This window comes from Camelus ferus, chromosome 35, assembly GCF_009834535.1.
Source record: "Camelus ferus isolate YT-003-E chromosome 35, BCGSAC_Cfer_1.0, whole genome shotgun sequence".
NCBI lineage: Eukaryota > Metazoa > Chordata > Mammalia > Artiodactyla > Camelidae > Camelus > Camelus ferus.
The window spans coordinates 21,083,526-21,105,969 of NC_045730.1; the positions used below are offsets into that span (position 1 = coordinate 21,083,526).

Below are 22,444 nucleotides of genomic sequence, written 5' to 3' on the forward strand. Positions count from 1 at the left end.
GACAAATCTCCTGGTCTTTGTTAGAGTTGTGGGGACACTGTAGCACGTGTGGTATTGACAGGGTCCTGGTCAGGCAGCCCCGGAAGCTGACGTGGGCGCGGCTGGGGACCAGAAGTGAGGAGGCAGCTGGTGCCTGTTCCTCCACGTGGTTTCCTTTGGTTGATGTCAGGTCACCGGACAACAGGCTGTGAAGCTGGTGGACTCTGTCCCTGTCCCCTACATCTTACACCGTAGGTGGCTCGCCCGAAACAGCCATCGCAGACCCCAGCCCTGGCCTCCGACTTTGGTAACGCTGGATCGAGCAGCACGTTCACAGTCTTTTCTGCCTGTGACCCCAGCGTTTACCAACTACCGACGGATGACACTGCCCAAAGGAACCCTCTGCTTGTGCAGGATTTTCTTGGTATCATCTGCTTCTCGTAAAATAAAGACCTTTAAAAATGTATAAATGTTTCTATATGGTTGGACTCTCTCAGAGAGAAATACTGTTTGGAAGCATTTTAGCTGGAAAATGCAGTGAAGTGGTTGTCGTCAGCCATCTTCTTAGATCCAGTGAAAATCATTTCATGCTCTGTCGACTGGAGAAGACATGCAAATGCAAAAGCAGTTATTGTAACCTGGACTCTGGTAAATACACACCCGGGCTCGCGTTTAGACCAAGAAGAGCACAAATGAATGTCCTTAGTCAGGACTTGGTGGGATCTGATGTCAACGCCAGTCACACACACACTCACTCCAGTCACACTCTCACACACGCCAGTCACACTCTCACACACGCCAGTCACACTCACACACGCCAGTCACTCTCACACACATGCGTCTGTTGATGTCTCATTAGAACTCAGTCTCTGAATGGCAGTGGTAGTGAACACGGCATTTGATAAACCCAGAAATGAATCAGAAAAAAGTGAATTATCCACAGATAGTGATCAGTTGTGATTAATGCCACGTTCGTTGCAGAAATACTTGGGAGCAGGAGAGAACAGGACAGAGGCCACGGATTTGAATGGGGTTTTATAAAAAGTCCAGTTGGGGGGCTGGAAGAGAGCCCACGACCTTCCCCCCCTGCAGGCTTGCTTCGTCCTCACCCCGCGGGGGGCTGACTGCACACCTCCCTTCTGCTGCCTCGCTGTCTCCCCACACAGTGTTTTCGGGAAAGCTTTTCGTGACATTCCAGCCTATGGAATTAAAAGGATTTGTATACTTCTGTAACAGAATAATCTTATTTTTTTTAAATGAATGCAGAAAGCATAGCAAAACTTACTAAATTCCTGTAAAGTAGGAGAACAAGCTAACGAAGTTAGAGGTCTGAATTATTGAATCTTAAACAAATGTAATAGTAATTTAATTACTTTCAGATTTGTGGCGTTCCTTGGAGAAATTGCTTTGGTAAATAGATACAGAAAAATTTACAAATAGCACGTCAGGGGGCAAATAAAGCAGCATTTCTGAAGAAGTCACCATGGGCTAGGCCAGTGGTTTCTCCCTGAAGTGTGAGTGTGTTATGAATCTGCCTTGCAAAGTCATTCTCTGTGGGACATAAGGAGAGATATTTCTTTTTTATTGAAGTGTTGTCAGTTTATAATTCTTAATCTCTGGTGTACAGCAAAGTGATTCAGTTTCTTTTCATATTCTTTTTCATTATAGGCCGTGACAAAGTATTGGCTATAGTCCCCCGTGCTCTACAGCAGGACCTTGTTGTTTATCTGTTTGATACATAGCGGTGTGTGTCTTCAAATCCCGAACTCCCAATTTGTTTCTCTCCACCCCTTTTCCCCCTGGTAACCATAAGTTTGTAGTTTGTCTTCTCTGTCTGTGAGTCTGTCTCTGTTTTGTAAGTAAGTTCATCTGTGTTGTCTGTTTTTGTTTTGTCTTGTTTTTTTGGTAGGGGGAATACTTCATTTCATTTCTTTATTTATTTTTAGGGGGTGCCCTGTGGATGGCACCCAGGACCTTGTGCGTGCTAAGCACGCGCTCTATCCTGAGCTACACCCTCCCCCTGTGTCTTTCTGTTTTTTTTTTTTTTTTCAGATTCCACATGTAAGTCATATCATATGGTATTTTTCTTTCTCTTTCTGACTTACTTCACTTAGAATGACCATCTCCACATCTATCTATGTTGCTGCAAATGGTATTAATTTATTATTTTTATGGCTGAGTAGTATTCCATTGTATAAATATACCACAGCTTCTTTATCCAGTCATCTTGATGGACATTTAAGCTATTTCCATGTCTTGGCTATTGTAAATAGTGCTGCTGTGAACATTGGGGTGCAGGTGTCTTTTTGAATTAGAGTTCGCTCTGGATATGTGCCCAGGAGCGGGATTGCTGGGTCATAGGGTAGGTCTATTTTCAGTTTTGTTTTTTTTTAAGGAATTTCCCTACTGTTTTCCACAGTGGCTGCACCAAACTGCATTCCCACCAGCAGTGTAGGAGGGTCCCCTTTTCTAAACACCTGGGAGAGAGATTTCTGATTTTAAAGTTATTTGTGGTGTCACTCATTTACTCGTTCATTCCTGCATTCATTCACTGAGCAAATACACGGTGAGGTTGTTGTGCTGGGGACCCAGTGGTGAGCTCACCCAAGTCCCCGCCTTTCACGCCCTGTGGGTTGGAGTTAAGGAAATATGTTTTAATGAATAAATATTTAATTATAAGTTATGCTAAGGATGTGATCAGGGTGCTGAAACACTTTGGGAAGAAGGAGATTTCTTTGAGAAGACGCCATCTGGACTGCACCCCAAAGGATAGAGAGAGGCCAGCCGTGGGGGACAGGACAGCCCAGGCAGAGGGAGCCGCATGATCCGCTGAGAGGCAGGTCAGGGGGTTCCAGAAACTAGAAGGCAGGCAGCATGGTCTGGGGTGAAGTCGGAACCCGAACCTACTCAGGCAAAGCTGACAAGATGAACTTCACTCCCAGTGTCGTGGTGGAGCCATGTGGTGTCTTTAGATGGTGAGCAGAGTGTGGTTTATAATTTTTGAACAGCACAACAGCTGCTCTGTGGAAAGTCGATTATAAGGTGGGTGTGTCGGCCAGGAAAACAGAAACTACACTAGACATTTCAAACGGTTGGGATTCAGCATGGGCCTCGTTACACAGCGGGCAGAGTGGAATTAGATGGCAGAGACCATCCTGCAGGTAACAGGGCAGGAAGCGGAGCACGAGGTGGCTTCGGAGCAGAGGCGGTGGGTAAGCGCCTAGCACCGTGGGCCGCGGCGGGCGCGGGAAGGCATTGCCCTGTCCGGAGGGGAAGCAGCGGAGGCTCGGACGAGCTGGTGGGCTGGGAAGTGAGGAGATTTGCGATTTTGGACCAGTAGGACCTGCGGTGATGGCTTGGTTTCACTGAGCAGGGATCGGATGAGCTCCCAAGCTTCTGACTTGACCAGCTGACTTGATGAAGGAGGGGCAGTGGGAGGAGGGTAAGTGCGGAGTTCAGAACACATGGCGCTGGAATGCCAGGTGAACAGTTGGGTTTGGGAGGAGGGTGGGCAGAGCTGTGTCAGCCAGGGATACGGCTGAGACACAGATTCGGCTGACACAGCTCAGAGCACCAACCTCGCCAGTGGGAACCGCAGCTTTCAGATGTAAACTCTGGAGATGGTGTTGTAGTCCAGGGAGAGGATGGAGGAGGAAGGGCTAATCCTGAGCCCTGAGAGTCCCCAGTGTTGCGAGGTCAGTGCAGGAAGGGGAGAGGGTGGAGGACACAGGCTGGAAGGACTCGTAGGAGGGAGACCAAGAGAGAGCGATGCTGTAGAGACGGAGACCGGAGGGAGGCAGTGGCCACCTGATTGTCGGGGTGGGGAGGCCTGAGACGTGGGCAGACGGATGGGGGGCCAGGGGGCCACCGGCCTGAGGGGAGACTCCGCAGAAGACAAGGACACTCCACTCTGACACAAAGAGTCAGACGGGACGGAAGGGCCAGCTTGTCTTCTCAGCTCAGGGTCCCACGCAGAGCTGGGCAGGACAGCGCAAGATGAGTGCCCGTTTGACCCTCCGTGTGCGAGTCCGGGCAGCTCCTCACGCCGACTCTGCCGGTCGTGAGACAGGGGGCCCGTCTACGCGTCCAGGCCGCTTTCTCCTCAGTGTCCTTTGGGGACTGAGTTCCCGCTGTGCACGTCACCCACATCCAGTGTTTAATCCTGTTCGTGACCACTTTCTTCAGTCACACGGCTCCACAAATGGTCGCAGACCGGGAGTCATCTCAGAAATGACGCGGTTGGGACTTGAGAGCTAATGACAGGCCTGCCTTTCCCAAGTGCCGGGTGGACCCGCATCACAGCACTTAGCAGGCCTGCTCTGTGACCAGGGCTCAGCAGTGTCGTCGTCCGTGACCTGATCAGGCCTTGCTTCCTGCCGGTCACACCCGGGCGAAGCCAGCTTTGCCGAACGGTTAGGGTGAGAAAACTGCAGTTGACTGGAGGCTTCAGAAACGGACGTTTGTCAGCTTTATCGAGTCCCAAGCGTCCCATCTGGGCTGAAAGAATAATTTTAAACAATTGCTTAAATTGTTTACAATGTTGTGCCAATTTCAGGAGTACAGCACAGTGATTCAGGTACATGTGTGCATGTTCCTTTTCATGGGGTTTTCGTTACAGGCCATTACAAGGTATGGAATGTGGTTCCCTGTGCTCTGCAGCAGGACCTTGTGGTGGTGTTTGTCTGTTTTACACACAGTAGTGTGTGTCTCCATTGTGTATTTTAAGATGTTTTCTCGAATAACACCTTCCTCTGCTCTCGGGTCAGGATTGGAAACGGACTGTTTGCTAAGTGATTGATTAGTATTTGGACCTCTATTAGATTCTGTGAAATGCCTGACAGAGCCCTGAGAGTTTTAGACTTTTATCTCTTACAGAAGTTTTCTGCTTGCTGCCGTAATTAGAGGGATAAGAGCAGAAATCCTGCTTCTTGGTCAAAGTGCTATTTTTATAGCCGGACAGAACGTGCCTTGTTGTAATTTGCTTCCCAAAAGGCCGCACTACTGTTCACTCAGGTTGTGTTTAAGAAGCCAGCTCTCTTGGGCCACGTGTCAGACGTATCCCTAATGAGTTCAGTGACATCCCCGGGCGTGCTTCTGTTCCCTGCTGATAGTCGGCATTGTGGGAGCAGACCACATTAGCTGGCGTTCGAGCACAGATGCCGAGGTCAGGACACTAACAAGGGGGAAACGATGAAGATTTAAAGCAAAGTCTGTGTCAGAGACCGGCAGGCGGCTGTCTGGGGAGAGTGGGGGCGGGGAGGGGGGTCTGCCCAGAGGAGGACATGTTTGCCTGAGACAAGTTTTCTGTGTGTCTCTGCCCTGAGAAAACCATACGAGTGAGTGATGGACCTGAGAGATGGTCATTTGCCACTTTGAACGTGGAGTTTGGGACTATTCCACAGACAGCCGTGACTTTCGACAACAGGTCGAAATTTAATGACCTTCAGAGGCAACTCATGTATTTCCAGCTAGTGTGACTTCAGGAAATAGTGAAGATCAGCAACCAAAAGTTGAGTCTTCATAGCAAGTAGTTCACAAATAAATTCTCTATTTGTCTTTTAAGATTGTGACACTAAAGCAGGTGTCAGACAAAAGGGAAGAAAATCTCCTATGTTTTATATATGTATTTTTTTTCTGGAAAAGTAGAGTTTATAATTTCATTTATTTCAAGAAGTGTTGCCAGGCATGTGTATAAGTGGATGTCGGGTCTAAGCTGATGAACTGGCAGCTTTGGGGCCAGGACGAATCTCTCCTTTGGGTGCAGGCAGAGGAACCTAGGAAGGAAAAGCGACCTTAGAAGAGGTTGGTGGGTCTTTTTTTTTTTTTTTTTTTTTTTTTTTTTAAGTTACTGCTTACGCACTTTCTTCTCTGCTTTTTCAACTTACCGGCATTTTAGAGGGACTAGCAAAAGGGGGTTTTGTTTTCCACGTGGCTGGTTTGCTTTGAGAAGGTAAAGGGCAAAATAAGGCAAGACATCCAGGATCCAGCTGAGTCAGAGAAACACAGCCTGAAGGAGATAAAGTCGTTCCAGGACCACGTGCCAGCGTCCAGAGGGAGATGCCCGGTGTGGGAGCTTCCAGCGTGTCTCCCCTCAGCAAATACCTTGATAAGAACTACATCGAAGTGTCTTTTCACTATTGATTTTTGACAAATGTAAACAAAATGCTTAACTTTACCAACGCGAATTTAGAGAAATCTGTCTTCATAGAGCAGTCGAGGGTGGAGACTGCGGTGAGATGGGCCCGGGACACGGCGTTCGGCTGCCGCTGGTGCAGTGGCCTGGGTTGGGCGGCGCCCGACGGGCGGCTTTGCTCTCCTCCCAGCAAGTCGGCAGGTTGGGGCTTTCCTGGTTTCTGTGGCCAGGGTGGTTTACTTTCTGTTGTGTGTATTTCTTTATTGGTTGCAGTCTTTGATTTGTGGCCACTCAGTGTATTAAATAGAGCCAAAAGGCCAAATGGTTTCCTTCACTCAGGGCCTCCTGGAGCAGGTCAGGGAAGGTTACCCGGAATGGACATGGCTGTATTTGAGTTTTCTCTCTCACCTTATTGCTGACCGAATGCCTAATTATGAACTAAAGCCCTGGGGTTTCAAACTGCCTAAATGTACATAGGAATTAATAGGGGAGCCACACGAGAAGTAGTGGTTCACGGGCAAATAGTTCACACTTCCCACTTCTCTTATGAAGCCAGAGGTGCTCAGGTGGGCAAACTGGATGAATCGTTTCAAGTGAAAGAAGTTTCTTTTGGTGCGTGAGCCTTCACTCATCCGTTCTTTGGTCATTTGTCCACTTAATGCCCAACAACAACCACCAAATAATAAACGTGGTTCAGCTGTGTTGAAAGCCACAGAAACGGGGCAGAACGTGGTTTGTTATCTTGAGCTTTCAGTCTGGCTGCACACACCCAACCAGAGAAGGGTGACAAAGGGACAAATGAACAAGAGCAAAGCAGTCCTATTAAGGAGACGGATCTAGGCTTGACAGTTGTGGGATGGTTTACAAAGAAGAGTTTGCTAAGCTGCCTTTGGAGAAACAGGCATGAACTGTGGCGAGAAGGGGAGGTGTCCCATGTAGCTGATGTGGAGAAGCTGGGCATGGGGCCCGCGGCCAGGTGGACGGTGAGACGGAGCAGCTGTTCAGGGCGATGAGACATTGGACCAAGAGGAATGGGGGCGCCAGTTGCTGGAGGTTTTGAGGAGGAGGAAATTGATAAGGAAACACTGGCCTTAACCCTGGGATGCGGTTAATTTGGATCTAGAAGGAAAAAGGCACAATCACAGGCAAGAGAAGCGATGGCAAAAATGAAACAGAAAGGAGAGAGAATGCAGAATAATTCCAGAGTTACCCTCCAGACACAAAAGTATGTTTTAAAAAGATTTAGGTATAGTTGATTTACAACGTCATGTTAATTTCTGGGGTACAGCATAGTGATTCAGTTTTACATACATACATATTCTTTTTCACATTCGTTTTTATTATGGGTATTCATTATAGGTGTAGACATTGAATCTAGTTCCCTCTGCTGTGCAGAAGGACCTTGTTGCTTATCTCTTTTATATACAGTAGTGTGTGTCTGCTGATCCCAAACTCCTTATTTATCCCTCCTCCCTCTTTCCCCTTTGGTAACCGTAAGTTTGTTTTCTGTGTCTGTGAGTCTGTTTTGTAAATAAGTTCATTTGTATCATTTTTTAGATTCCACATATAAGCAATATCATATGATACTTGTCTTTCTGTGACTTACTTCACTTAGTACGATCATCTCTAGGTCAAAAGTACATGTTTTTAACAAAAAGAAGGTGAAAGAGATTCACGTGATGGGGAGGGTATTTATCAGTATACATTGGGGACATGGGGTTCGTTCTTCTATTTTTTTTATTCATCTGTTTACAAATTTTTTTATCACACACCAGACTATTCAACTGTCGTGCTACCTAAAAATCTTTATCTTTCCCTCCTGTTTTCATACTAACCATTTTCAGTAATTTTTTTGAGCTATAATTTACATACCATAAAATTCACCTGTTTGAAGTGTACGATTCAGTTATTTTTAATAAATGTATAGAGTTGTGCAGGCATCACTGTAATCCAGTTTTAGGATGTTTCCATCATCCCAAAAGGTCCCTCACTCCTGTCAGCTGTTAGTCTCTATTCTCATCCTGAACCCTAGGTGGCCACTTAATCTGTGTTCCATCTTACAGATTTGCCTTTTCTGGACATTTCATATTTCATCTAAGTGGAACTATAAATTATAATTTTTTAATGTTTGGTTTGTTTAACTTAACTTAACGTTTTCAGGTTCATCCATATTGTAGCACCTATTAATAATGCCTGCCTTTTTATTGCCTCGTAATATTCCATTGTGTGGACGTGCTATATTTGCTTATTCACTCATCAACAGATGGATATTTGGATTTTTTGCAGTGTGGGGCTATTAGGAATACACCATTAGGAACTTGTGCATACAAGTGTTTGTGTGGACACGTGTTTTCTTTCTCTTGGGCAGATATCCAGGATTGGGGTAGCTGGGTTGTATTGAGAAAGTAATGCTTAACTTTTTAAGAAACTGCCACACTGTTGTTCAAAGTGGCTCATTTTACATTCCTACCAGCAATAGATGAGAGCTTCAGTGTAGTCACATCCTTGCCAACACTTGCTACTGTCTAGTTTTTTTTATTATAGCCATCCTCGTGGGTATGAAGCAGTATCTTATTGCGATTTTAATTTGCGTTTCCCTAGTGGCTTCTGACATTGAACATCTTTTCAGCTGCTTGTTAACCACTTGTATATCTTTTTTTTTTTTTGTAAACTATTCATATCTTTTGCCTCTGTTTCACTGAGGTTGGTTGTCTCATTATTGGGTTATAAGAATTCTCTACGTATTCTGGATATACATACTTTTAACAGGTGTATGGTTTGCCAGTATGTCTCACAGTTTGTGACTTGTCACTTTTCTTAAAGACATCTTTTAAAATGCAGAAGTTCTTGATTTTGATTAATTTATCACTTCCCCCTTTTCTTGATCATGCTTTTCATGTCCTAAGAACTCTGTCTCTAAACCAAAACCTTGAAGATCTTCTCTTACGCTTTCAAGGAACTTCACAGTTTTAGCTCTTACATTCTGGTCTGTGGTCCATTCTGAGATGATGTTGTGTATGGTGTGACATGAAGAACGGAAGTAATCTTATCTGCATGTGGGTGTCCTAGCCAGCAATTAACTGGAGATAGATAAGAGTCCGCCTAGAAGGCCTCATCCATCCATCCATCCATCCATCCATCCATCCATCCTCGAGGACCCAGCCTGGACAGCTACGTTCTCTACGATGTGTCAGCATCCTCTCTTCTTGACTGCGGTAGAACTTGCTTCTTCCCATGTCTCTGTCATTTGTCTCTGGTCAAGTGTAAACCCTGTGCAATCATAACATTTTTATGTCTGTCTCCTGCATAAGAACCTCTTCACCTCCAGAGCCTCGGAAACCTACTAGGACCTCAAATATTTGAAGTTGGATTTGATAAAGTATCAAACGATGCTCTACGAACCTGGAAAACCTCTCTTTTTTTCAGAATTTGAAACACACTAGCATTTGAAACAACAACGACGATGAAAATAGTCCAGGGAACCAGCTTGTTCAGGAAAAGGAATCAATCATTCCAGCTGACAGGCCCCAGATCTCTGCAGAGCTGCTTTGTAGCTCTTTGAGATACACGTATAAAAAGGGACAGTGATTTGATGCAACTTGAACAGGGTGATGGATAACTGCTCCAGACCTAATGAAACAGCACATCTCAGCAAGCTGGAAACCCCAGACCACTGCAGGCGTGCAGCTGGTCCGTCTCTGGCATTGCCTCGTGGTCCTTCTGCGCTGGGCTCTGCCGAGGGCGTCCTTGTCCCACATAAGGAACTGCACCCCTTCCTTTCCCCTGACCTGCACGCTTTCTGCCGTGGCCCCAAACACACAGTTTTTCTCCTCCACACGTTGAGGCAACAACCAGGGCCTTAGGGATTTATTTTAGATCTGCTGCAATAAGGGTGTGTTTATATTTCTTTGTAATCAGGGGAGAGAGACTCCATCTCACTTTCTGCATGGATATTTACTGAGGCTCTAGCGCTGGGTCCTGGGGAAGGACACGTGCACACGTGAGTGAGACCTGGCCCTTCTCCAACAGGGGGTTTCAGTATGTTTGGAACCTTGATGAAAGAAGAAGAAATATCCCCCAATTCCCCCACATGCCTCTGCAAAATCTGGAGAGATTTCCCCAAATCCGACTGAGGAACAATCTTCCCCCACTGTTAATGTGAGCAGGATTCAGGGAGCAGTGTATCTGGGTATTGATCATCTTAACGATGTCTTATGAGAAGCTTTTAAGTCAGTCTCTGAAGGTTTGTGGGTTTGAGACCAGGAACATTGGGGCAGCGATGATCCTGAGATCTGATGTGGGTCCCTGGAGCGAGACCTCTCCCCCGGGGGTGGCCTGCTCGGGAAATCTGTCAGGCAGCAGGGATCACAGGCGTCCTCACGGTGTGAGAGCGAGCTTCTTAACACCCACCTCTGTGCCGTCACCTTGCCTCTAGGGTAAAACGCACAGCGTGGAGGAATGACTTGCAACCACGAGAATCTGGGTTGGGGTCTTGGGGCTGTGGGCCCTGGAGTACATCGCCCGGTCTCTCTGAGCCCCAGGCCCGGTTCTGTGATAACGGTGTTCACGCCGCTCTCTCAGAGAGGCTGTGAGCGTGGGCTCGGAAGTCTAGGCCTGGCACGTAACAAGCTCTTCATAAGTGGCTGTCGTTCTTAATGTGTGTGACGATTTCTGTGCTGACTTGGACGTGGTTACGTTGTGTTCCTGTAATCTCCCCGGAGCTCCCTGTGCCTCACGTGGTAACCTGGCTTTGATTCTTTTTCATGCTTGGTTTCTTATTAAAGAAACCCCGTGTTACAGTGTATCTTCCATTCCTTCACCTACCCCCTGGAAGACGTGAGTAATCTCCCGAGATTGGTCTTTTTCCCCCGGCCCATTTAAAATTATTTATTTATTTTAATTTTTTTTAATTGAAATCTAGTTGGTTTGCGATGTTGTGTTACTTTCCGATGTACAGCGTAGTGATTCAGTTACACATATACACACTCCTTTTCATATTTTTTTCTCTGTCGGCTATTACAAGATACTGAATGTAGTTCCCTGTGCTGCACAGTAGGAGCTTGCTGTTTATCTATTTTATACATATTAGTATCTGCAAATCTCGAACTCCCAATTTATCCCTTTCCTCCTCTTTTGCCCCCCAGTAACTATAAGTTTGTTTTCTATGTCTGTGAGTCTGTTTCTGTTTCATAAATAAGTTTGTCTTTTTTTTTTTTTAGGTTCCACATGTAAGTGATCTCATATGGTATTTTTCTTTCTCTTTCTGGCTTACTTCATTTAGAATGACTGTCTCCATGTCCATCTATGTTGCTGCAGAAGGCATGATTTTATTCTTTATTCCCTAGCCCATTTTTCAAAGCTCACTCTCAGTATACTGGCTCAGTAGCACCTGGTGTGTGATCGTGTTCAGGTCCCCCCTTTGGCGCAGGTTGTTTCGATCTGGGGTCAGTTCTATGTTGCACTGGCTTGCGCTGTCGCTCTCGGGTCCTCCATCTGGAACGTTCTCTCTCCCTGCGTCCCATCTGTGTCTTTTCTGACGGTGCTGTGTGTGCAGTGTGGCTGGATGTCTTGAATAATGCCCTGCATCACCGGGTGCCTGTGGTTTCCTCGTGGTCCAGGAGCCCCGGGCGGTGGTGGGAGAGCGCAGCCCAGACTCAGGCGCATTCAGTCCCGCTCCCTCTGTGACGTCACGGGTGCTGCCCCATCTCTCAGAACGTGTGTTGCATCTAGAACACGGGGCTTGGATTTACTGTGCTGGGACTTAGGCAGTGGAGCGTTAGAGCAGCAGAGGGCTGCGAGGCAGAAAAGCTCCCTTTAAAAGTGGAAGTTAGGGAAAGGCGTTGCTTGTGGGTTCTGTTCCCTGAGCCAGACTCCTGGTCCAGTCCTGGGCCTCTGGCAGGCCCTTTCTGGACCCCAAGGATGCTCGCGGCCCCAGGGTAGCCCTCAGGTGAGTGAGGACACTCGCTCCGCTCGCCGCCACCAGGTGGATCCCTCCTCTCGACGTGCTTCTGTCTGGTTGGGCCAGAAAGCTGCTCCTCTCCTGTTGCTTCTGCTGTCACACCCATTGCCAGAGCAGCAGGGTAGACGGAAGGTTCCTGAATCCTTAAGCTGTGTCCCTTTGGAGCTGATGCTGTCAGCCCCAGGGGGAGGGGCACTGCGCTCTGCTTTCTGCAGGAGGGGCAGCTCCCCGTCCTCCGTGGGCACGTCTCAGCTTTTCCCAGGTCACACTGAGGACGAAGGCTTGTGCTCAGATACCTGGGTCACAGTTGGGGCCAGCTGCATGCGGGGGTGAGGGGAGCTCATGCAAAATGAAAACCCGGGGCCCCTTATCCGAAATACAACAGTGCTGTAAAAGATAACGAAAATTAAGAGCTCCTTTCTTCTCTAGTCTCTTTTCTGACTTGTCATGATGTTTTTAATCTGCTAGTGACTTTTCTTCCAAATAAACACTGACATTTTAACTCATTAGCATAAGTTTTACCGTTCGTCTTTATACTGCACAGTGCCTGTCTTTCTATTGTGGTCAAAACCACGTAACATAACATTTACCAGCTTAACAATGGCTAAGTGTTCAGCTCAGCTGTGATCTGTGCACTCACACGTTGTTGTCCATGACCCAGGCGAACACAGGGGCATTTAACCCGTGCGCAGCATCACTGAAATTACATGATTTTGTTTCATGAATCATACACACATGTACTGCATTGTCGACAGAACAGCGGAAACACTGCACAAAACCAGCTCAGCTGTTTGTCTACCCTTGAGAAGTGTGCATTCTGCCCACACGCTCTGCCTCTGACTTATTGACGAGTAAGGAAGGAGTAAAAGGAAGAGGAAGCTGTCTTCCCCTTCCCTTCTGAGCCCTCTTTCCATTGTAAGTGTTTGGTTAATGACAGGAATTAACACCGGTAGGGAGGGATACCGTAGGGCTCCTTGGTCATTCCTGTTTCTTAGAACGCCTCCTTTCTGCATTCGAAGCAAGTCCTGGTTTGAATGGAAAGCGTGGCCTCTGGGGGCTGTCAGCTCGTGCTCGGGAGCGCACAGAACAGTGTGGAAAGGGGGCGGGGAGAACCTGGGGCACGCGCACACGTTGCTTAGACCCCCGGTCCTCACATGCACACGCATCAGACTTCACTTCCACAACACAGGCTCAAAGATAAATTAGCAGGAATTTCAAGACATTGGAAGCAGAGCCCTTCTGCAGAACGGGCCTGGAGAGCCTGCCTGGGTCTCACACCCCTGGAGCTGGCCCTGCTCCTGGTAGGTAGTTTACACGGCACTGCAGAAGGGAAGGGTCTGGGCACTGCGTTGCTCTCGGGAGCCCCTTAAGTCAGACCACCTGGAGTCTTGAGGTCAGTTTCTGGGAGTCTGACCCGCCCCACCCTTATCCCTTTCCTCACTGTCAATAGCTTCCTCCCTCAGATCCCAGATGTCCCATGGCAGTTCCAGGAGGTGGCTTGGATATGTTGTCTTAATCAGAGCACATTTAATTAATTCAAACTGTTCTGTGAGTCAGAGAGCTATAATTTTATAAGATGTGTAAAGCACTGGTTACTCCATGAACATTTTACCAAATATGTGCTGGGAGGTGCATACTCACAACTGTGGCCTAAGAAGATGGTATCATCAGCCCATTTTACAGCTTAGGAAACTGAGGCCCTGGGCAGGTAAGGTGGAACTGGGCCGTCTTCATTTACACCACAGATCTCTATCTTCTGACTTCAGAGCTTTGCCAATAACCCCTTACCAGGAGGGCTGAAGGAAAACTTCATTCTCTGCGAGTCACCAGTCCCCTTTGAAGCCGGTCAGTGTTTGAGCTTAAAGCCTAGACTTACCCTGTTATCCAGCAATCCCGCTCCTGGGCATATATCTGGAGGGAACTCTTAATTGGAAAAGATACGTGCACCCCAGTGCTCACAGCAGCACTATTTACAATAGCCAAGACATGGAAGCAACCTAAATGTCCACTGAAAGATGACTGAATAAAGAAGCTGTGGTATATTTATACAATGAAATACTGCTCAGCCATAAAAAGGAATAAAATAATGCCATTTGCAGGAACATGGATGGACCTGGAGATTGTCATTCTAAGTGAAGTAAGTCAGACAGAGAAAGAAAAGTACCATATGATGTCACTTATATGTGGAATCTAAAGAAATGAGACAAATGAACTTATAAAACAGAAACCAACTCACAGACATAGTAAACAAACATATAGTTACCAGAGGGTAAAGGGGGTGGGAAGGGATAAATTAGGAGTTCAAGATTTGGAGATGCTAACTACTATATATAAAATAGATAAATAACAAGTTCATACTGAATAGCACAGGAAACTATATTCAATATCTTGTAGTGACTTAAAATGAAAAAGGATATGAAAACGAATATATGTATGGATATGGGTGACTGAAACATGATGCTGTGCACCAGAAATCGATGCAACATTGTAACTGACTATGCTTCAATTAAAAAAAAAAAAAATCCTACAGGTAGAATGCGCGCTAGGTGTGAGGTACCACGTGTGACCCAAGTGGAGAAACGTGCATTATTTTGAAGGTTGCAAATGGATTTTTAAAGTGGGACTGTCCCTTTCGCTTACTTTTGGAGATGGAAGTGCTCAGGGTTCACAACATTTTTTTTCAAAAGCTATCGGCAGCTTCGTATTTTTTTTTAAATGCAGCGTGCCACTCTCCGTCACTCTATAGTTCCCCTGCGGTTGAACATTTTAATCAGCTGTTTTTGTGCTTTAAAGATTTTTCATTTGATTTACAACTTGTAGGAGTGGAGTTGCAGTGAGTAATCAAGGAGAATGCCACACAGAGGACAAAAGGAAGGTGAAACACAGCGTTAATAATTTAGTTTCAATAACCTTAAAAGGTTTACTGTTCACTTTTAACCTTGTATCCAAAAAAGCAAGCTCCTGCAGTGAATCATAAAAATGTTTCTTTTAATTTGCAAGTCGTTTATTTAAGTCCATTTCCAGGGATTGATGTTTTCCTTCAACAGAAAGGTCGGGAAGCAGCGGCAGCTCCTCGATGCGAGCCTGGCTGTCGGAGGTTGCTTCGCCTTGGGTGGGAAAGATCTTAGGGTTAAACACCTGCAGAGACTTGCTTTTAAAATGTATGGATTATTAGAGCATCAAATTATTAATTTCATAACATTTTAGTTAGTGTGGCCACATCAAAAGAGACACACTGGCAGAGAGGCGGGATGGGAGTGGAAGGGACTTTGGATAAGGACAAATTGACTTAAGAGGTTTACGGGTGCTGTTTAGAATCTGATGTCAAGACGAGGGGCTGGCTGGGGCCAGGCTTGGCGAGGAACTTTAAAACACTTGCCAACTAGAATTTTAACGTCTCTGGAGGACTACTAAATTAGCAGAGAGATTTTTCACCCAGATCTCATTACCAGCCCTATTAAAACAGTCCCCGTTGAACACCGTGCTGTGCTATTGCCTGGAAGACACCGGGTGCAGGAAGGCGCACTTGGTTTCGTAATTAGGAGAGATCCATATTCCAGCTACCGTGCAGGAGCCAATGGCCTCTTTCTTGGGGTTTGTCCTTGTCTTTCACTGAGAAACATGCACCATAATGAACAGACGCGATCTTTTCTAGGCTTCTTGTTTTATTTCTGGTAACAGCATTCATCGGTGCTTTGCTTCCAAGTTTCTTGGGAAGTGTCGTGTGGTACCTCCTCCCCCTGGGTGGGGAGGTTAGGATTGCCGTGTGGGGTTCACCTTGGAGAACAAGAGGGGCTGAGAGCAAAGGTTACTGGATTCGTCCATTTTGGTTCGAATGTTGTAAATGGGCAGACCAACCGAAAAGGGGAATTAATCATTCCTAACCCTTCCATAGATTTTGGTTTTTAAAGGTGAATATTGAAAGCAGGTTCTCTGTGCATCGCTTGTAATCTGCTTCTGGCCCAAGCCTTGCAGTTTCTGCCCGCGGTGATTTGAACTGCATGTTCAGGGTTGGTTGACGGACTTTGGAGCACACGCTTGGGAGATCCGAGGTGTGATGAGAACTCGGGCAGGCGACCAGATCTCCCCTGGGCGATCCCTGTCCAGTTTTGTTCTTTCACCTTCTGCATTGGGTACACCTGCAGTCAGGGCCTCTGGCAGCCAGTGTGACAGCCGTGTACCAGGTAGAGAAGGCACCCTTTCCTCCAGACACACCCCTTCCTCTCTGTATGGCGTTTTACTCGAATGGGACACTTTTGTCACCTGCCATAAAATAGTCACCACAGAGGCAGACTGACATTATCTGTGATGTAACAGTGCCCAGCTAGTCATGGCGCACTTATGCAGTGCACAACATGGGCAGCTGTATGAGGGAAACCCCAGGGAATGGTGAGAAGGGCTTCAGAACCATAATCCTGGCTCTGCCACTCCCTGGTGGTGTGGCCTTGAGCAAACTGCAACTTCCGAGACAGTTTCTTTACCTGTTAAAGATGAGACAGGACTTCCCCACCAGGGGAGCCTCTCCTGACTCCACCCAGACACACACACACACACACACAGAGTGACATTTGTTCCTGTCTTTTCTGTTGTCAGGCTCCTGTCTTGGTTTCCATACTCAAATCGTGAAAAGAGAATTTCAGGGCTCAGGAATTTTCCTCCTAACATGCTCTTGAAAAGCATCACCTCAGGTCATGATGGGCGCCATCATGTTTCTTTCTTGTGTTTTCACTGTTGATTTGTCCAGTTTGGGGGTGTGACTCTGTGTACTTGCTCTAGGACAGAAAACTGTCCTTGTTAATCCCGGCTGGCCGCCGTTATTGGCGTCCATTATTTAATGAGTTATCACCCATGGACTCGCATGAGTCAGTCTGGAGCCTCCTGTGGCCACAGAAGTTACAGAACAGGCGCCGAAGACTAGAAGTTGGGAATGAACGGGTCCCCCCCTCCCGCCCGTCTCCCCAGCAGGTCTGCCTCGTGCGCCCTTTGGCCTCAGTGCGCTCGGCCGAATCAGTCGGTACCGCGGAGCGTCCCTGACCCTCGTGTCTGTGCACTTGGTCTGGGCACCACCTCGACCTGATTCCTTCCTGCTGGACTCGCAGCTCTTTCCACTGGAACTTGCTTGGACGCTCCAGCTCTTCTGTGAGCCTCCCTCTCAGCCCGTGCTTGGCCCAGCTCGCTCACCATCTTGACTTGGAAGATGCTGGCCCGGTTACATTAGTGGAGGAACCCTCGGTTCATGTTCAAACGCAGACCCGATCTGAAAAGAGCCCTGCAGCCTGTCATTCCCAGGTGCCGCTGATCACAGATGAACCAGGTTTTCACGCTTCCTCTTCCTCCTTCTGCTTCCCAGTCCTCCCCTCCCCCGCCCTCCATGCCCCCCTCCCTGCCCCCCAACGCCCTCCACGCCCCCTCCCCCACCCTCTGTGCCCTCTTTACCCTTAAGGTGGGATCTCATCACCTGTTACACTCTGTTAAAGGTCACTTTAAGGATGCCCATGAGAATGAATTGTCATTTCCAAAGGCTTACAGGAGTGTGGAGACTTGCACAGGTGGAGCGTTCCCCCTAGTGTGGAGAGCGATTCATGTGCCCTTTCTGCTCTAAGAGTCGGCAGACAGCTGGGCCAGGACTGGACCGTATCGGGCCTCAGCACTCACCATCAGGTGACGATGGTCGCATCTAGTCTGCCCTCCTGGAAGCATGGCCAACACCCAGGGACAGGACAGCAGCTGGTGGCCCACTCGAGCCCCAGAGGGTGATGTCTCAGGCAGGGCCAGAAGTCACAATTTCAGACTCTCATTCTCTGTGCTGGAAATGTTCCCTTCCTCTGACGCACCAAATCTTCCCACCCACACTCGTCTGGGGAAGAGGAATAATGCTCTGATGAGTAGTCACTGGAGGTTTCATAACTAAAGAAGTCATTTTTCCAAAATATAGTTCAAGAAGAAACATATGTTTAAAATGTAGAGTTTCTCTTTCTCAGAAGAATGCCATTGGGGATAGAGTTTAGCTCAGACCACGTGAACCAGAGCAATTTCCTCCAAAGTGTCATTGTCTGTAGCATTGATCTTAGCGTCCACGGTCATAGAAATCACCATTATGGTTGTCACATGTGAGGGAAGTTAACCAAGCCCTGTTTACATTACTGCCATTTATAAAACATTTAAAACAGCTCTGCGGCTGAACAAACATTCAAGAGCCCAGAGGATCAGCCCATCACTTAAACTTCTGGAGACGAAACTTTCCAAACCATTTCCTGCCAGAGGGACCCAACAGCAAAACTGCAAACTCTGTGCCCCGAGATGAGATGGACCGAATTAGATTAAGCCGCTTACTGTTGACAAGTCTATTGATCTGGGTTCAGCGCAGTTTCCTGTCCCTGCCAGCAGTCAGATTGCCGCGTACAATGGCACAGTGGCCTGGTTTATGTGAAACCGGGGACTCCAAGCATCAATTACTCCAGGAAGGCAGTGGCACTGGGAGATAAGGTTAAGCTGCTTGCAGTGTTGAAGACCGCTGAAATCCAAGCAACATCTTCCCTGTCAAAAATGTTGCTTCTGAATTTGACAGTGTTCCATTTGTAACATTTCCAAAGAGATCATCTGGTGTTACTCTCTGCAGGTGGTGTGCAAAGAGCATTATGGATACTTGTTGCAGAAGCAGTGTAACCCGCATGCCCAGTTTCATGCATGTTTCTTAAAGATTTGCATAAAGAGATGGAATTGGGTGGCGTCCTCTTAGACCACAGCTGTGCCCACGGGACAGGGCAGACGATGCCAGAAATTTGACATGGATGGTGTTTTTCATTTGGGGGGACCACCTGGGCAGACTACCCTCTACCTTCTTTGTGTGATTTCTAATAGTTACTCATGTGTTTTCAGAGAGCACTAACTTTCCTAAATACTGAATACTACATCTTTCATGCAGAAGGCATGAAGAATGCAAAAAACCCCAATGGAAAACACAAACATCACCTCCCAGTGATAATTATTTTGTGGCTTTGGGTAGAGAATTTCAGGTATTTTTTTAAAATCCCTCTCTCTCCCTCTTCTCCTCCACACATATACACATACATGCAAGTATTTCTTTTCCTCCTTAAACTCTCATTGAATGGTGGAGATAATTTATTTTCATTTTCTTTCTTTCTTCCTTCTTTCCTTTCCTTTTCTTTCTTCTTTCTTCCTTCCTTTCTCTCTTTCTTTCTTCTTTCTTTCTTTCTTGTTAAAGGAACTGTGACTTTTCCTTCCTTCAGATACTATAGAAAGGGGAGAAGTTGGGTGTGTGTTTATATACTTCTGCAGAGAATGACAGAAAGGCAGTGTATTTCTGTGGAGTTGGGACTGTTCAAAAATCCTTGACGGGTCAGCTCTCTAACTGTTCACACAAGTTGTTAAGTTTCATACTGAACATGTGACTCTTTTTTCCTGTAAGAGACGTTCATAGAGCGAGTTCCATGCTTCCTGTTGAGATGTACGTGCTATGAATTGGGTGAAGGGATACAATCTTTGAAAGTGACATTTCAGCTGCTTAGCATGACATTTTATATATTTTCCAACACACATTATCTCAGAAATATCTCCCTCACTTTATTACAGGTAGAAACAGAGTTTTATATAAAACTTAGGAAATCCCTTAAATATGGTGCTGATGAAAACCAGACCTGGACACTTGACAAGTCTGGTCACGTTTTTACTAATTTAATTGTATTTTCCAGGCTGACCTCCTGAGATTGACACGGTCCCAGTGAGGCTTTGCAGCATTCACAGCATTCTTTTCCATTTCATATCCTCCAAGAAGGAGGCAAAATGGATGTATTCAAAGTGTATTTAGCATTTATTGGCATGGTTTTAAGTCTTATCTTTTAATGAGATTTTAATTGGTTTTAATTGCAGAATTTATGCAAGGTGCCGGGAATGCCCGCGGGCAAGGGGGGCCCAGTAAGCGGATGGGCCCCTAAAGTTGATGCTGACAGCACGTTGGTCAGCGGCCCGCGTGTGGTCGCCCCTGGCTGGGCTCGTCCTCAAAGGAAAGCAGGCCTGCTCGGGTTTGCCAAGGAGCAGACTCTTTGAAATGGTGAAAACTCATCTCATAGTCTTCCTTTCCTACAAAGTTCTGACTTTGTCCAGTTTTTCATAATTTTCAAAATGTCACTTTCTGACATTAGACTTCTCCGGAGAAAGGGTGGTTCGAGGCCCCTCGGTGTGCAATACTCGCAGGCCTTCCTTATGTGACCAGCAGTGTAGACAGCGCCGTTTCCTCTTTGTCTGGTGGCGGCGTTGGCCAGAGGCAGGGTTGGTGGGAGCCCCGCAGGCCGATCTCTCCTGCAGCCTCAGAACAGGCCCCCCGCCCCTCCTCCCCAGCTCTGGCCCGCAGGGGCGTCATGCTCGGGGCAGCTCACCGCAGAGGAGGGGGCGGCAGCGTTGCTGGGCGCCCTCGTCCGCATCACACGTACGGCTCCGTGGGGCTTCTAGAGTCACACACACCCACCCGCTCCCAGTTGGTAGACCCCGAGGAGCTGTAAATTAAGGCCCTCTGCTTAATCAAAAGAGCCCACATGCGAAAAATCACCCTGAAAATTTACCCCGTAAAAAAATCACAATAAGTGGAAAAGCAGAAAAAAAAGTCAGCAAAAAGTGAATAGTCTGTCACCATGTAAAGAAAGGGTCCCGGGATGGGTGGCGGTGGTGAGCCTGAGGGTGGTGGACATGGTGGTGGAGGTGCGTCTCTTTCCTGGACCCCTGCGACAGCTTCCTCACTGGTGTCAGTCCCCAGTTCCTCCCCTCTCCAACCCATCCTCGACAGGAGGGTTTCCTTTTTCTTTTCTTTTTGTTTTTTTTAATATATTTTTATTGAAGTATAGCCAGTTTACAATGTTGTGTCAATTTCTGGTGTACAGCACAGTACTGCAGTCTTATAGGAACATACATATATTTGTTTTTATATTCTTTTTCACCGTTAGTTACTACAAGATATTGAATATAGTTCCCTGTGCTGTACAGAAGAAACTTGTTGTTTATGTATTTTCCATATAGTAGTCAGTATCTGCAAATCTCGAACTCCCAGTTTATCCCTTCCCACTGCCTTAACCATAAGTTTGTTTTCTGTGTCATTGCATCTGTTTCTGTTTTGTAAGTAAGTTTGTTGGTCTTTATTTTTTTTATTAAGATTCCACATATAAGAGATATCATATGATATTTTTCTTTCTCTTTTTGGCTTACTTCACTTTGTATGATGATCTCCAGGTTCATCCATGTTGCTGCAAATGGCATTGTTTTATTATTTTTATGGCTGAGTAGTATTCCACTGTATAAATATACCACAACTTCTTTACCCAGTCAACTGTCGGTGGACATTTAGGTTGCTTCCATGTCTTGGCTATTGTAAATAAGGCTGCTATGAACTTTGGGGTGCATGTATCTTTTTGAATTAATGTTCCCTCTGGATAGATGCACAGGAGTGGGATTGCTGGATCATATGGTAAGTCTATTTTTAGTTTTTCGAGGAATCTCCATACTGTCTTCCACAGTGGCTGCACCAAACTTCATTCCCACCAGCAGTGTAGGAGGGTTCCCTTTTCTCCACAGCTTCTCCAGCATTTATCGTTTGTGGATTTTTGAATGATGGCCATTCTGACTGGTGTGAGGTGATACCTCATTGTAGTCTTGATTTGCATTTCTCTGATAATTAGTGATACTGAGCATTTTCTCATGTGCCTATTGGCCACTGGTATGTCTTCATTGGAGAACTGCTTATTTAGGTCTCCTGCCCATTTTCGGATTGGGTTGTTTGTTTTTTTTTTCTTATGAAGTCGTATGAGCTGCTTATATATTCTGGAGATCAAGCCCTTGTCAGTCTGATCTTTGGCAAAAATTTTCTCCCATTCCGTAGGTTGTCATTTTGTTTTGCTTATGGTTTCTTTGCTGTGCAAAAGCTTGTAAGTTTAATTAGGTCCCATTTGTCAATTTTTGCTATTACTTCTGCTGTCTGGGTAGCTGCCCTGGGAGAATGTTGCTGAGATTTATGTCAGAGCATGTTTTGCCTATGTTTTCTTCTAGGAGGTTTATCGTGTCGTGTCTTATGTTTAAATCTTCAAGCCGTTTTGAGTTTATTTTTGTGTATGGTGTGAGGGAGTGTTCTAGCTTCATGATTGACATGCTGCTGTCCAGTTTTCCCAGCACCATTTGGTGAAGAGACTGTCCTTCCTCCACTGTATGTTCTCGCCTCCTTTGTCAAAGACTAACTGACCAAAAGTTTATGGGTTTTCTGATGCACCAGAAGTGTTTCTCAGTGCCCCTCCCACTCCCCCTTTAGCTAGAGGGTCACATCTGGGCCTCTCAGCATCTTACGATGAACCGAGGTCCGTCCATGGTCCACA

At 46.6% G+C, this 22,444-nt stretch overlaps 1 protein-coding gene across 16 annotated transcripts in view; it reads left to right on the top strand.

Annotated features, from left to right (window-relative positions):
* The window catches only part of LOC102507360 (partitioning defective 3 homolog), a 456,005-nt gene that overhangs the window by 339,401 nt on the left and 94,160 nt on the right, over nt 1–22,444 (top strand). Inside the window, exon 22 of one of the 16 annotated variants that reach the window (XM_032474048.1) lies at nt 17,034–17,163. The exons of the other annotated variants lie outside the window; for them this stretch is intronic. Within the exon in view, the coding sequence (XP_032329939.1) occupies nt 17,034–17,148 (115 nt within the window). The 3' untranslated portion in view covers nt 17,149–17,163. Of the gene's footprint in view, nt 1–17,033; nt 17,164–22,444 lie in introns of those variants that run through there. 16 annotated transcript variants of the gene reach the window in all.